Source organism: Piliocolobus tephrosceles, chromosome 4 (genome assembly GCF_002776525.5).
Source record: "Piliocolobus tephrosceles isolate RC106 chromosome 4, ASM277652v3, whole genome shotgun sequence".
NCBI classification, from domain to species: Eukaryota; Metazoa; Chordata; class Mammalia; order Primates; family Cercopithecidae; genus Piliocolobus; species Piliocolobus tephrosceles.
In genome coordinates this window covers 131,875,163-131,889,124 of record NC_045437.1, presented here as the reverse complement: position 1 = coordinate 131,889,124, position 13,962 = coordinate 131,875,163, and the positions used below count along the sequence as shown (strand labels likewise).

At 39.7% G+C, this 13,962-nt stretch overlaps 1 protein-coding gene across 11 annotated transcripts in view; it reads right to left on the bottom strand.

Annotated features, from left to right (window-relative positions):
• The window catches only part of EBF1 (EBF transcription factor 1), a 405,784-nt gene that overhangs the window by 24,703 nt on the left and 367,119 nt on the right, over positions 1-13,962 (bottom strand). For all 11 annotated transcript variants that reach the window (XM_023218828.3, XM_023218832.3, XM_023218829.3 and 8 more), the window contains exon 11: positions 10,284-10,372. In XM_023218828.3, coding sequence (XP_023074596.1) covers positions 10,284-10,372 — 89 coding nt within the window. The remainder of the gene's footprint in view (positions 1-10,283; positions 10,373-13,962) is intronic.

Sequence of the window (13,962 nt, the reverse complement as noted above, 5' to 3'; positions counted from 1 at the left end):
TTGAAAGGGGCATTCTCATTATAGCTAAGGACCACTTTAGAGTAAATTGAAATGGAAAGGAGGAACATAAATGAGGTATAGGTAGCAAGTAGTTATTTCCAGGGAGGCATAAAATGCCAAATGTATAACAATTATATTTTACAACCCCGCATTCTAAAGACTTCGTAGTATTTTAGTATATAAGAAGATTCAGCTGAAGCTTTGACTGCCCTACAGAACATTCTAGCGCATACTTTTTGCCCAGAGTCTTTTTAAAAAATGAAATTCAAACCACAGTAAAAATCTCTAGCCATTTCCAGAACAAAGGAATTAAACATTTTGAAAGAGTCTACTGCTATTAATACCAGAGGCCAAGGCACCAAAAGCATTCTAGTCTGGAGAAAATGCAGCAGGAGGACCTCTTCTGAACCTCCTCTAATTTTAAAGTTGATTTTATGTTCAGATTAGATGATAGCCCTCTTACTTCTCAAACATATTATTATGAACCAGCATGCGGTGTGGTTGGAGATAAACCAGAAAGCCTTGCCTTTGTTAAAAACATGGTGTAGGAGACTCTGAATCATATGAAATTAAACTAGGTTGTAAGCTAACGCCACTATATCAACGTAAGACATAGTAACTTATATGATTGACTTTTACAGTGGAAAGAAAAAGGCTGTTTTCAAGCAACTGTTATTGCCTCAATGGAAAAAAAAAAATCAATGAAAGTGAAATGAACAAGAGATTTTGTCTGAGTTGCAGTTAATACCACTGAAGAGCTATGGATATTAAAAGGTCAACAAATAAATTAGCCAGAGTGTTATGAAATGAATGATTTGGCTCATAATTTTATTGAGTGAAAATTGTTCGCTGCCTATTAGACCAGGTAATTTTTATCTGGTGCCTCAATTACTGTCCCGTAAGCAATAATATAGTTGTAAGAGCTGTTGGTTCGATCGCGTGACCTCTGAGAAGCTGGCTAGGACAGCTGACTTTACTATGATGGATAACTAAGCTTGGGCTCCATGAGGTGCCAAGCTTCCCTTTCCTGCAAGGGGATCTCATAAAAGAAACATTACAGCTTGATTCATTTTACCAAAATGTTCGACTTTTCAAGTGTCAGCAGTTAAGTATAAATTGTGAAACCAGGTATTTCTGAGAAGAGTTATGACAATGGCTTTCCCCTCCCTTTTTTTTTGGTCTCCTGGCATTTTCTTCTAAATGGTGTCATGGTAATTGGTGAATGGGAGCCTGGGGTGCTTCCCGCCACAAATACAGTGAAAAATGGTGTCTGCACCCTTGTGACTATGACCTGCTTGGAGGTACAGAGCTGAACTTGGTAACCTCTGGCGGGATCTTCTTATTCCAATTCATTGTACTGGTTTAAGACCAACGCTGTGGGTTAGGTCCTGCTGAGTGCCTTGGAAATCGACTTTCTGATCAGGATAAAAGTCTCTGCTTAAAGAGAAAGCTCTGGACAGAGGTGCCTTTTTCAGGGGTAGGTTGTAAAGTCAGCACATGAAACAAAAACGGCCTAGAGTCAAAATTACCCTTGAAAATCTTTTAAGTCACCTTTAAGTCGCCAAGGCCTGGGCTTTTAGAAAACACAAAAAGCCAAAAATTAACTACTTCTGTTTCTCTTTGTCTTTTGACTGTGGCTTCTCTTTCCCTAGGCCAAGGCTGAATAAATACCGAGCTTAAAAGTAAAAGCACTGCTTAGTAAACAAAGAGATGTATTTGTCATGTACACATACGTGGATGTGTTTGTATGTATGTTTGGTGTGTGTGTATACAAATGCATGTGTATATTTCTATTTTTGGATGCATACTATAGGGAAACTTGAGTGATACGTTTCATACTATATAGATACATAAAGGAGGCAAAAATAAATTTGCTTTTGCTTCTTAAACTGTTTAGCATGAATATCATCGGTTATTATATGTATCTCCAGACAAACGATATCTGTAAATGATAATTCTCAAGGCTTTACAGATGGTCCTGAGTATAACTGCAATTAGAATCCACTGCTTCAAGACTGTTGGGGCTTGGTACTAATTACTCCAATGCTCCACTGAAGTGTTACTCAGGGCTGAAAATAGTGAGCAAGACTTAAGACCGCCAAGTGTCTCTGTTCCGAACGGCTTCAGTCTTTAAGGGGAGGATGTTGGGTGGCTGGAGGTAGAAATGAGTTCACTCCTTGGTTCTCCTGTCACCTACCCTTGAACTAATGAGTAATTATGTTCAATGCCCCTGTATGCAGGGTGTGATATGAAGTAGGTTAAACTTAATCCTCCCCATCAAGAACTCAGTGCTAAAAAAGAACTTGAAAGAGTTCCAACACTGAGCTATTGGATAATGGTTATTGCAAGTCCCTCCCATAATGACTCTGCAGCTAAAGAGGGAAAGCATGGTACCCAGGGTTTGTTTGCATTTACAGGTGAGTTCTTCCTGCCACTTCCACCTAGCTCAGCCCTTTGTGAGCTAACCTCAGGCGTAGGCCACCACTTGCCTCCTTCCCTAACCAGGCTGGAAGGGTTTTAAGATTGATATTGTAAATTGGCTTTTTTCCTTAAAATTTCTTAATTCTGGGAGGCACTGCTTAGGGATATAGGCTCTGGATCTGGAGTCCAATAGACTTGGCTCAAATCCATGTTCTGCTATGTATTAGCAGTGTAAACACATGCCTCTGTGTTCTCATCTGTAAAACAGCGTTAATACCAACACCTGGTTCAGTAGATTATATTTAGTTAGTGCTTATCAGGCAATAACCAGCAATATTATTAATAATCCCCATTTATTTACCAAGGAACTCTGGCAAAAATATATGCATTCTTACAGTCAATGTGTATTCAGTGCTATGTTTGAGATGTAATCCTATTTTCAAAACTCTATAAAAGACTCTAAATGGACTCCTGGTTAGGAAGTATGGGAAGTTAGGAAACCTCCACTTACTAGTTACATAAGCTTGAGCAGGTTACTTGTCCTCTGTGAACCTCAGTTTCCTCATCTCTAAAATGGGAAGGAAACAATAATGACAAGCAGAAGAATTTGCCACAAAATAAGTCAGCTAAAGATAAATAACCTAAAGAGGTGAGAATTACAACGTTCATGAGGGCCATTGGCCTTTTAAGTGAAGCTACAACTTCTATCCCTAGGTAAATTACATGTGTAGGCATTTGTGTGTGCATATTCATAATGCACACATGCACGCACACATAGGAATTCTAAATGCAATTTCAGGGGTACACAGATCCAGGCTAAACTCCCTGGATAAAAGAAATATCAGTAGTAGGGGATACCAACCCCCTAAACTGAGCATGTTATCAAATGCGGAAATGGAATCTGCCTGTAAGTTTTCTGGTAGATACAGGGGGAACTGGACCGCATTCCATAGCTTGTGTTTTTGACAAGAGAATACAGAGACAAAATGTTTCCTGGAATCAAACTCAAGCATGTTTTCTCTAAGAGCTGAATATACCATAAGTTTTGCCATTTGTTTCTGTGTGTTTGTCTGAGGAGGGTCACTTTCACTTCAGGATATAATGTTAATCGAGTTTCCTCAAATTAAAAAAGTAAATAAATAAGAAAGAGAAAGATAGTGAAAGCGAGAGAGACGCTAGTGTCAGTGTGGAAGATGAAGATGTTAAGTTTTTCTTTATCCTTTGCTGAATCCCTTAGTCATCCCCTTTCTGCTAGGAGGCAATGTGGTTATGCAAAGATGTCTTATTTGTATTTTCACTGATGCAACTGCAGGTTTTGAATTACTGGTAGTCTTTGCATAAAGACTAAAACAATAAAAGCATAATTAGAATACATTGTATACAGCCAACTCCAGTTTTATTTTGCCCCAGCTCTGTATTTATGATAAATCACTAAACACGAACGCTCTTTAGGGAGGGTGATTTTAGGTCTCATCTCTCCACTGAGCAAAAACAGTGCCTGTGACTGGAGTCTGAATTTCAATTTTGCAAGTGTACAGTTGAAGTGAATAATATTTGGCACAATGCAGTGCACAACTGAGCCACTAAATGGCTGATTTACTAAATTATTATTAGATGAGCCCTTGCTGTTCCAAATGAAAGTGCAGTCACTGTCTTCCTTCATGGTGTGTTCAAATTGTTCTGTGTTTAAATATTCAGCATGAGGCTAATGTGAACTGATGAACTGAGACTATAAACATTCACTTTCAATACAGATAGAGCGACAGAGATGCAACATATCATGTGGCCTGCAGAGGTGAAAATGATTTATATTTAAGGATGTTGCTGCTGACTTCCATTACTTTAAGGTACTCTTAATTAGCCTGGTGTTTGAAATGACTAATTCACGTGTACAGAGAGAGCTGCTTCATAGAGGCTGAGATTTTCGAATGCCAGTGAAGGAGTAGCTACCATGAGGATTTGCTACCTCTGTATTTCCAAGGAAGCCTTGAGTTCCTTCATGGCGGGCTGGCCACACAGCACCAGCAGACTAGCATGTCTGCCAGAGATACTATGGGGCTTTGACATTCAGTGTGCTTTTGGAGACCCACCAAAAGGGTCCACAATCCCTCCTTCCCACCATCCACCCGCTGGTGTTCACCTCCCTTTTAATCCCAACCTACTACACAGCCAGCCACACTGGTACTTCAATCCCCATGTCACCAGCTTCTTTACTGACACCTGCTGGAATGAACAACAACCTTTTGCTCCTTGGACAAATAGGACCCTCCTCTCTCTTCCCCTTTGAGGGCAGTTATAGGCAAGCACTTAAAATACTGTGATCACTTACAGTAGATTAGAATTTTTTATTGGTGCTGTGTTGCCATAACAACATGAAGACAGCAGATGACTTAAGCTAAGCTTGCAAAGCAAAAGGCTGCTCATCTGGCAGTTAAAATGAATACAGTTCATTTCACAAGTTTCCCATATGGACGCTTAGTGTATGGTAATGAGGAGACCATATGGTGAGAGAAAATGCACTGAGAACAATTGGGTTCCACTGGCTGAGTGGGAAGTTGGGAGAGAAAACCCGGGTGAGAGATTCTGGTGTGCTCTCTGGGTTCAAGGTTTGGCGGAGGTTTGTTTGGGACTGTTGTTTTCCACAGGGGTTTCGCGTTTCTTAATCCGTTCCTTAATATGTCGGCTGTGTGAAATGACAAACATCTTGCAAATTTTGCAATATCATTCATCACAAACTGTCAGCAGTGTTTGCAAATCTGACTTGCAAGATCTTTTAAATGTGTTGTTCTTAAAAGGCAACAGTACTAAGTTTTTAGACAAAGTGCAGGAAAATTTAAGCACTTCTGACAAGCAGAAACATTAACAGTAATCATTTTAAAAACACTCGCATCTTTTGCCTGCATGTTTAGCTGTAAATAATGCTAGAATGTATAAAAGCTTTAAAGTAAAAATGTAATAAATACTTTTTATTATGTTTCATAAAGGATAAAAAATGCTTTGAGCCATGTCTACGTGTTATCTATACATGCAGACGTATAGAGATGGATGACTCCCATTCTCCTTACTACTAACCAGATTGGGGACCTGGGAGGACAGCTTGAAAAAGGCTCTAAAGTCAATTCTGTACTATACATGCTTCATAAAAGATGAATATAAATGCATTAGTTAGACATGGTGAGCTAAATTAGAAGGTCAGGCAGGGCTGGGAGGGCTGAAAAATCACACAACCAATGAGTGTAATTACTCTTTTTTAAGTCTATTAAGTGGTGTTGTTCTATCAAGGCTCAGGGGTATAGGACATGAAGAACAAGATAAAGTAATGTGTATTTATTACTCCCACTGGATCAATTTACCAGATATTTTCAGCTCCATAAAGCAAAATACACAAATGCAGCCTTTGTTACTTTTCCCAAACTGCTTTATTTTCTCTAACAGAGGGTCTGGCTCTTGGAGAAAAGACTCATTTGCCCTGAGAAGGTCCCCAGGCCAAGCCTTCTCGGTAGGGAGATGAGAGAAAGCTGGTGAGAATCTACATAAGGTTGGGGGCCAGGTGTCTGCAGAGGAGACACCTCAAGGCAGAATTACTGGGGTCTTCATATCTGCAGGAGAACTGGGAACTCAACATAGTGAAGACAGTAGTGAGGCTACCGACTCTGAGGGCCTGAGTTTGAATCGTAGTTTTCCCACTTGCTAGCTGTGACGTCGTAGCAAGTCACTCAGACCTCTGGGGACTCTAACTCCTCATCTGTAAAATGGGGAACACCTATGGTGAGGGGATTAGTGGCCCCCATTTACTGGAGTCTCACTAGATGCCAGGGATGCCTCTTGGCATAAATTATCTCATTAACACCTAACAACAACGCTGTGAGGCAGCTGCTTTACAGAGGAGAAACCTGAAGCGTGGGAGATTGAGTCGTGTGCACCAAGTAGTGGATCTCGTTTCCAAAACGCACATCTTTCTGACTTGAAAGCCCACTCTCTTGGCCTCTGTGCTCTTCGAAAACCTTAATAATGCAGTGCCGGCTCACAGTAGGCATAAAGTAAACATTCCTTGCTTCCTAGGGTTCACAGCTGACACGCCTGACGCCAGCTAAACTCAGGGTGTGCTCTCACTGCCTTAGGGCTAAGGCTCACTGACCACTCATGAAGGCAACTAACATACTGCAAGGGGGCGGAGACACCTCTGACCTTGAACACAGAGAGGGCTCCTTGCTCAGTGTATCCGGATTGCATCACTGCAGCCATCAGCATCTCAGAATTTCTGATCGACCATGTTCCCCATCCCCTCCACCTCTAAATTACAAGAAAAGTCAACCTTGACCCCAAAGTTGGTCACATGTTCCTCCCCTTCCTGCCAGGATCCAGAGAGAAAGGCGAAACTGTATGAAACAGAACAGAATGCTGTGATTTAAAAACCTTAGCCTGCCCTTTTCTCCCTGTATATATGAAAAAGGAAACCAAAAAACATCTGGGGTTAGCATAATTACAGTATTTTAAATTTGTGTGTACAGCAACTATCACTGATGGTGCCTTTCAGAGACAAAATAATTTACAGAGCAGGATTCCGCCTGCTCCCGTTTTCCTATTTGGTAAATGGGAAAGATGTCTGCTGCCCCAGCTTCTCTCGCAGGAGGGACTCCAATAAAACAAAGCACGTCCAAATTTTTTTGAAAAAGAACAAGCCTGTATACAAAGGCATATTATTATGGAAAGCTGTCTGCTTGGTCTTTGGAGCAGTTTCATTTGACAGAATATGTGGGTGGTTGTATGAATCTAGCTTTGTCTATTCACAAACACATGGGTTTAATAAAGAGGAGTTTGTTTTTTAAGGTGTGTGGTCCATAGCTCACTGAAACACTCCTGTTTGACAAACACTGACCATGATCCTAAGAAAGGCACAGCCCATTTTTATGCCCCTAACAATGGACAGCAGGAGTATAAATCTCCCCAGTCCACAGGAATACCTTGTGCTGGCTCCATCCGCCACTTCCTGACCCTGCCCTTGAACTCTCTCCACTTTAACATTCAAAGCCAAGAGGACAGCCACTTGGCTCTGAGTCACACTGAGAGCTTCCTGGGGTGGGCTCCGGCCAGGCCTTGCACGATCAAGTGGCTAGATGCAAGCCGTGGAGTGTTTCCTTAACACACAAATCCATTGTGTCCTTGATTACTCTTTCCAAACCCAGGAAACAAGGGTTGGGAATTTTACCATCAGGGACAAAGTGACACGTGCCTATGCTATTTGTTCAACATTTCTGAACATAACATGCAACCATAAAAGTGTTTTCAAAAGTAAGTACACAAACTCAACCCCAGATTTCCATTTCTTTCCTTTCCTTTCTAATCAGAAAAAGGACTGTCTGGTTTCTGTAGACCTCAACCATTAAACCAGATTTGTCTTCTAGCTCTGTTACCCAGGCTGGAGTGCAGTGGTGGGTATGTCTCACTGCAGCCTTGACGTCCTAGGCTTAAGCAGTCCTCCCACCTCAGCCTCCCAAGTAGCTGGGACTACATGCACACACCACCATGCCTGGCTAACTTTTTTCATTTTGCAGAGATAGGGTCTTGTGATGGTGCCCAGACTAGTATCGAATTCCTGGCCTCAAGCAATTCTCCCACCTCTGCTTCCCAAATTGCTGGGAATACTGGCATGAGCCATGGCTCACTAAGTATTTTTAAAGTGGCAACTATGGGCCAGATGCTATGCCAAGGACACCCATGAGATGACCTCTCTTTATGCTTACATGATCCTATGATCCCCTATGAGCTAGGATGATTAATTATCCCCATTTTATCGATGAAGAAACTGAGGCACAGAGGAGAAATCACATGTTCAACTGCTCACCAGGATTAGGATTTCCTGTTCTGCAGAGATTGGGTGGAAGAGCTCTCAGAAGCAAGGGTCCCATTGTCACTCAACTGGCAAATCATCATAGCTACCTTTTGTTAGCTCTAAATAAGTCATTGAAATGTAACTTGAAAAGGTACAACATAGCATCATCCCCATTTAACAGATGAAGACACTGAGGCACAGAGAGGTAAACAATTTTGACCTAGGTTGCATAGCTAGCAAGTGGCCAATGTCTGAATTCCACCTTGTCCAGCCTGACTCTCCTCAATACCTCCAGTGGACTCTAGAGATCAAATGATAAAGTAAGTGCTAAAGTGAATACAGTGCCCAAATGGGAACAATGGGAAGAATCTGGCATGGTACCCCTGCCTTTGTTCTAACACTAAGACAGCTAAGGCACCTACCATTAGTCAGACCCACATCATTTATATCATCGTGCTATAAAATTACCAGTTGTCCTATAGGAAATTCATGGGACCATGTTCTTGCTAGACAGAGGAACCTAATGGTAAATCTCTCCACAGACCATCTATGCCATGGGTAGAGACTGCTGTTTATTATTATATTATTTAATCTACTAAATAATAAATAACCTGTAGATGATGTAATTGCTTACCAAGAATAAATTGGGTTGGAAAAGGAAAGGGAAGGACAGCACTTCAGTGGAAGTGAGGTTGTTCTGGGAAATTGAAAGTTGAAACTGAAGGCATCATCTCTGAAAACTGAAGGTGTTTTCCCCCCTCAGTTAAGATGCAGGACACATGCCCTTGCTCATCACAGTCCTTCCTCTCTTGGAGCAGTTAGCACCCCTCCTCCCCATGCGCCTCACATCTGTGTAGTGACCTGAGGGGTGGATTTTTCCCAGACAGGGCCAGTTCCGACAGGTGGCCCTGCCTAAAAGGGCAGCCAGCACACAGGTAGGATTTGATGACAAACTGGTCCCCCAAGGAGGTTCACCGAGCTAAGAAGGATGGCAACTTCATTTTCACAAGTATTTTACAAGGATACCTAGACCTGGAAATGGCATATCTCTAGACTTACTGTGGCAAGAAAGAGTCCTTGAAACTAATTCAATTTAATGTTAATAGTTTTTACCTGTGTAGTGAATGAAGCTTTTTGCTGTCAGTAAACAGTGAATGGAAGCTCAATGAATTCCGTACTTTGAGCTTCCTTCACATTTAACTGCCCACTTCTGAGTCCTCACAGAATGTTGGTTGCACTTTTCTTTAATGTGCTATTATTTTTGGTTATGGTTAGTTGTGTTTGGGACTCTCTCCCATATACAGCCCAAGTTCCTGAGGTACAGGGATGGGGACATCCCAAACATTCACAACAGGTATGCTACAGTCAATAAAGGTCAGTTTCCTTCTGTCTGCACTGGCAGTTAGTGATGTATTGGTGACATATATGACTCTGTCTTGAATTTTTGTTTAATGTCCCTCATATTTGTGCCTATTTTCCCAACTAGGGAGAATGCCTTAGGAGAAGAGAGGTTGTCTTTGCCCAATCTCAGGATCTACCAATACATTTTGAGCTCTAACTGTTCTCCTCTTGCCAGGACTAAGTACGGATCCTCATAGACAGAAATTTGGTGTTCCTTTTTCTTTTGAGAACTAGTAAGATGTACCAATTAAGTAGCTCAGACTCTAGGGTCATGCTGCATAGGTTGGAATATCAGTTTAGCAATTTACATGCTATGTGACCTTGGGCAAATTATTATTTAATCTCTCTTTGCTTCATTATTTTCTCTTCTAATATAGGAACGGTAATAGTACCAACATCAGAGCATTGTTGAGAGGATAAAATGGCATAGCAGATATAAAAGTAAGCACGGTGTTGCCTGGCACATAAGTGCTTGCTACTTTTATTATTGCTTACCTTATAGCACCAAACACACAAAACACAAAAATATGAGTTGTTTACCTATGAACTAATTTTTATCAGCAGCAGAGTTTTCTGCAAATCACTCAAGTCCAAATTTTCAGAGACTACAAAAAGGCAGTATCCTCACCTTTGGCAAACGCTCAGGGTCACCAGGGTGCCGAGGAATGACCTTCTGTAACCTCTGGAAACCATAATCGATGGTGGGTTCGTTGAGCGCTGCAATAAAGAAGTCACACGATTAGTACATTTTCAAGAAATAAAGCAGAACATGGCTTGCAACACTAATGGTATGGAAATAACCAGGAAGTCCAAAGTTTAATTGATACTTTTGAATTGGATCAGAAGATGATTACATGAATGATCTCTTTGCTGAACTTTCCACCATCTGCTTTATACCACTATGGGGAGTGACCTGCCCAAAAGAACATTAGGAGTAGGTCTTGAACAGTGTTCCTTTGGCCAAATTCTACACTCTTTATGTGATCATAAATAGAAAGTAAAATGGTATTTGATGTGAGATTTTTAGGATTCACTTTAATTCAGTTGCTCAGGTAAAAACACTCAAGGGCTTGCCTGGCAGTATCTGTACCCTGTAAACAGCAGGAGAATTAAAAGTATCTGCTTAACTGCAAAATCCCTAGCGGACCTCAGCTGATACAATATCTTAGCACAATTAAGCATGCAAGAGGCTGGTGAGAGCAGAGGAGAGTGAGTAGAAGTGAATCTTCCCGGTATGGAAAGCCGGTGCCACCCTTGAGAGAGTCTGCAAAGGGGATGGGTATTGAAAATGCCCTCATTCAAAACCCTCACATTTGAAATGATAGATCCTTTCACCAGCATTGATATTATTTGGAACCAGCGTCTGTGAAGTACTAGCTTAGAGCAGCCGAGTCTCCAAAAATAATCCTTGAAAAGACCAAAAGAAGAGCAAACCTGGAATAACATTTGGAGACAATGGACCTTGCTGTGTGCACACTGACCATACACACTTCAAAGCATGCTTAAATTAAACACAATATTAAGTGGACTCTGGTCTACCATTTTCAAAATTTCTCCCTGGTATATGAAATATCTTCAGGCTGTCTCACATGAAACAGTGGAGATGCAGAACATGGCAGCTCCTATCCATAGCCTCCACCTCCTTATATTCTCTAAGTAAGGGGTAAGTGGGTGTCTTTAAATTTTCTTTTCTTTTGTAGTGTAATCAAAGTGTTCAACCACATATTTTCTCACATGCTGAATAAAAAAGACAGTCTGTGTAGTTCTGACATTTAGCTATACATTAAAAAACAAGTTGCCACACGCTTTACTTAAAATGCATTTCCATTAACCTAAATTTTAAAAGTAAGATTCATACTAGTACTAACTTTAAAAAAACTGTATTAAATTCAAATAGGTCCCAAGGCTAATGGAAGCAATTTGTATACCAACCCAAACTGACTGGCCCACTTTTCAAAATACAGGTATGATAATCTTGTGGTTTTAAAAGGACATTTAAATTGAAAGACTGTGAATTTAGTACATAATTATACCAATAGAACCCTTTAACTTGTCAACTTGTAAATCTAAAAGGCTATCAATCATTTCTAAAGAGGAAATAAACCTTAAAATTCCTTGATTGACAGTGCTTACTTTTTATGTAAGGAAAAAAAGAAAGAAAAAAAAAAGGCTGCATAAAGTGGCCAGAAATCCATTTACAAAAGTACATTGTTTTACATAGGTGAGTAAAAAGCCAATAATTACACCTCCAAAAGCACATAAATCAGAGTAAGTACTTTTTCTTCACTTGTATATTTTAAGTTAGATGAACTTTAGGTAACTTTTTATTAAAAAGATTTTTTCCCCAAATGCAATGCTTATTGAAGTCATTAATAGAGTGGCATTTTCATTTAAGATAATGTCATCATTTTTGCAAATATGAGATTTAGTCAACTCTCCCCCCCATTTCCAAACAGTAAACTTTCAACCTGTCTCTTGTGGAAATTAACTAAAATTACACCCAGGTATACCAAATCTTTCTATCTATACTAGTATATGAGTTAGGACACAATATTTGTTGTTATTCTTTCCGTTTTATGAATTTCTAAACCCTTGAGAAGAATTCTTTTTTCAAATTAGACTTGTAGAGAAAATGCCATAGAATTCTTTATTCAGGGAAGCCGTTACTTGTAAAATCCATGATATTTAATCAAGAAATGCATGAGAGAGACAGGAATGAGCACCAAAGTTTATTTATCATATCCACCCCCCACCCATAATGCTACTTGCCAACAAAAATGTGTAACCATAAATAGTAGCTTTAGACAATTAAATGCATCATTTTAGTATCTGAAAACATAATTCAGCATCCCGAAAATTCTAATTCTTGGTTTTACTTTTCAGTCTAAGGTACCAATAAAATTGGCATTGTTGCCCCACCTCTTCAATCATTAGCATAATGAATTCCTATTGTGTCTAGAAATTCATGGTTGTTAGCTGAATGACTGTCTGATGTATGACGGGGAGGGATATGTTTCTCCGGCTATATGGCCAACTCACAGAGGAATGACCGACAATATCAGCAATTAAAAGAACCAATTCAAATATCATATGGAACTAATAGCTAAAGAGCTGAGGAGAAGTCATTCTGCTGTCACAGAGAATTGAATTAGACATATTAAACTCATTATTCAAAGAAAAATAAGGATTTACTCCATGGACGTGTACTATGAGAGAGGAAATATTTAAAGAGTAAGGCAAGGGTTTTTAACTTATGCCCCATGCCTTTATGATTTGCTGTCTGTTCATAGTTTTAAACAAGTTAACCGGCCCTCAACACAGGTATTGAATATTACAATGGAATTGTCCAGTGCTGCAGACAAAGCTAACATTAAAGATGCTAGACAAAGCTCACTGTCCTAGATCCAAAGGAACCTGATGATTTATCTGATTGCACTGACTAGAGAAAAAAATTAAACCAATTACTGAGTGCGGGGGAGCCATCTGACAAAGATTGTTATTTTAATTGCCCCCACAAAAAATATATTAAATATCTGGGAAGTGAGGGATGGCTAATTTAAGGCACCCCCGTGGAATAGAATATGATGCAATCCTCAAAAGCAATGACATAGGAAACAATATTTACTGATATATTTACAGGAGCACATATACAATATAGTTACTTTTTTAAACAAACATATATAGAATAAAGAAAATGTGTCTGTGTATAAACTGCCAAATAGTAGTTGTTTCTAAGTTGTGGGTCTTAAAGTGCTTTTCTTCCTGCTCTTTTTGCTGTGAATTTTCTAAATTTTCCACAATGAACATACATTACTTTTATAATCAGAGAAAAAGGTTAAGAGCAAGAGATTGTTGCTGAGATGGAATCTGACCTGCTTGTATAAAGTAATGACATAAGAAACTATGCTTTAAAAGGGGTCTGTATACCCTTTAATAACCTTGCATAGGTTATTACAGACCATAAGAAAAATAAGTAGTATACTTTTGGCCAGTTGTATAAATATGTGACTATTCATAAACTCTCTGAAAATCAACAGAGAGGGTAACAGGGAGGAATCATAAAGAATGGTATATTTATTTCATCAGTGGGGGTAGTCATACCTTAGGGACATACATCTACTCTGCAAGAATGTAATATAAAGTTAATCCTTCAACAAAGTGACCTCATTGTACTCAAGCACAGGGCTCAGGAGGCACCAGAAGAAATGAAACTAACCAATTTTTTTCCCCTCAAACTTGGGACAATTCCGAGAATCTGGTAGAGCAAGAAAAAAAAAAAAAAAAAAAAAAAAAAAAAAAAAAAAAAA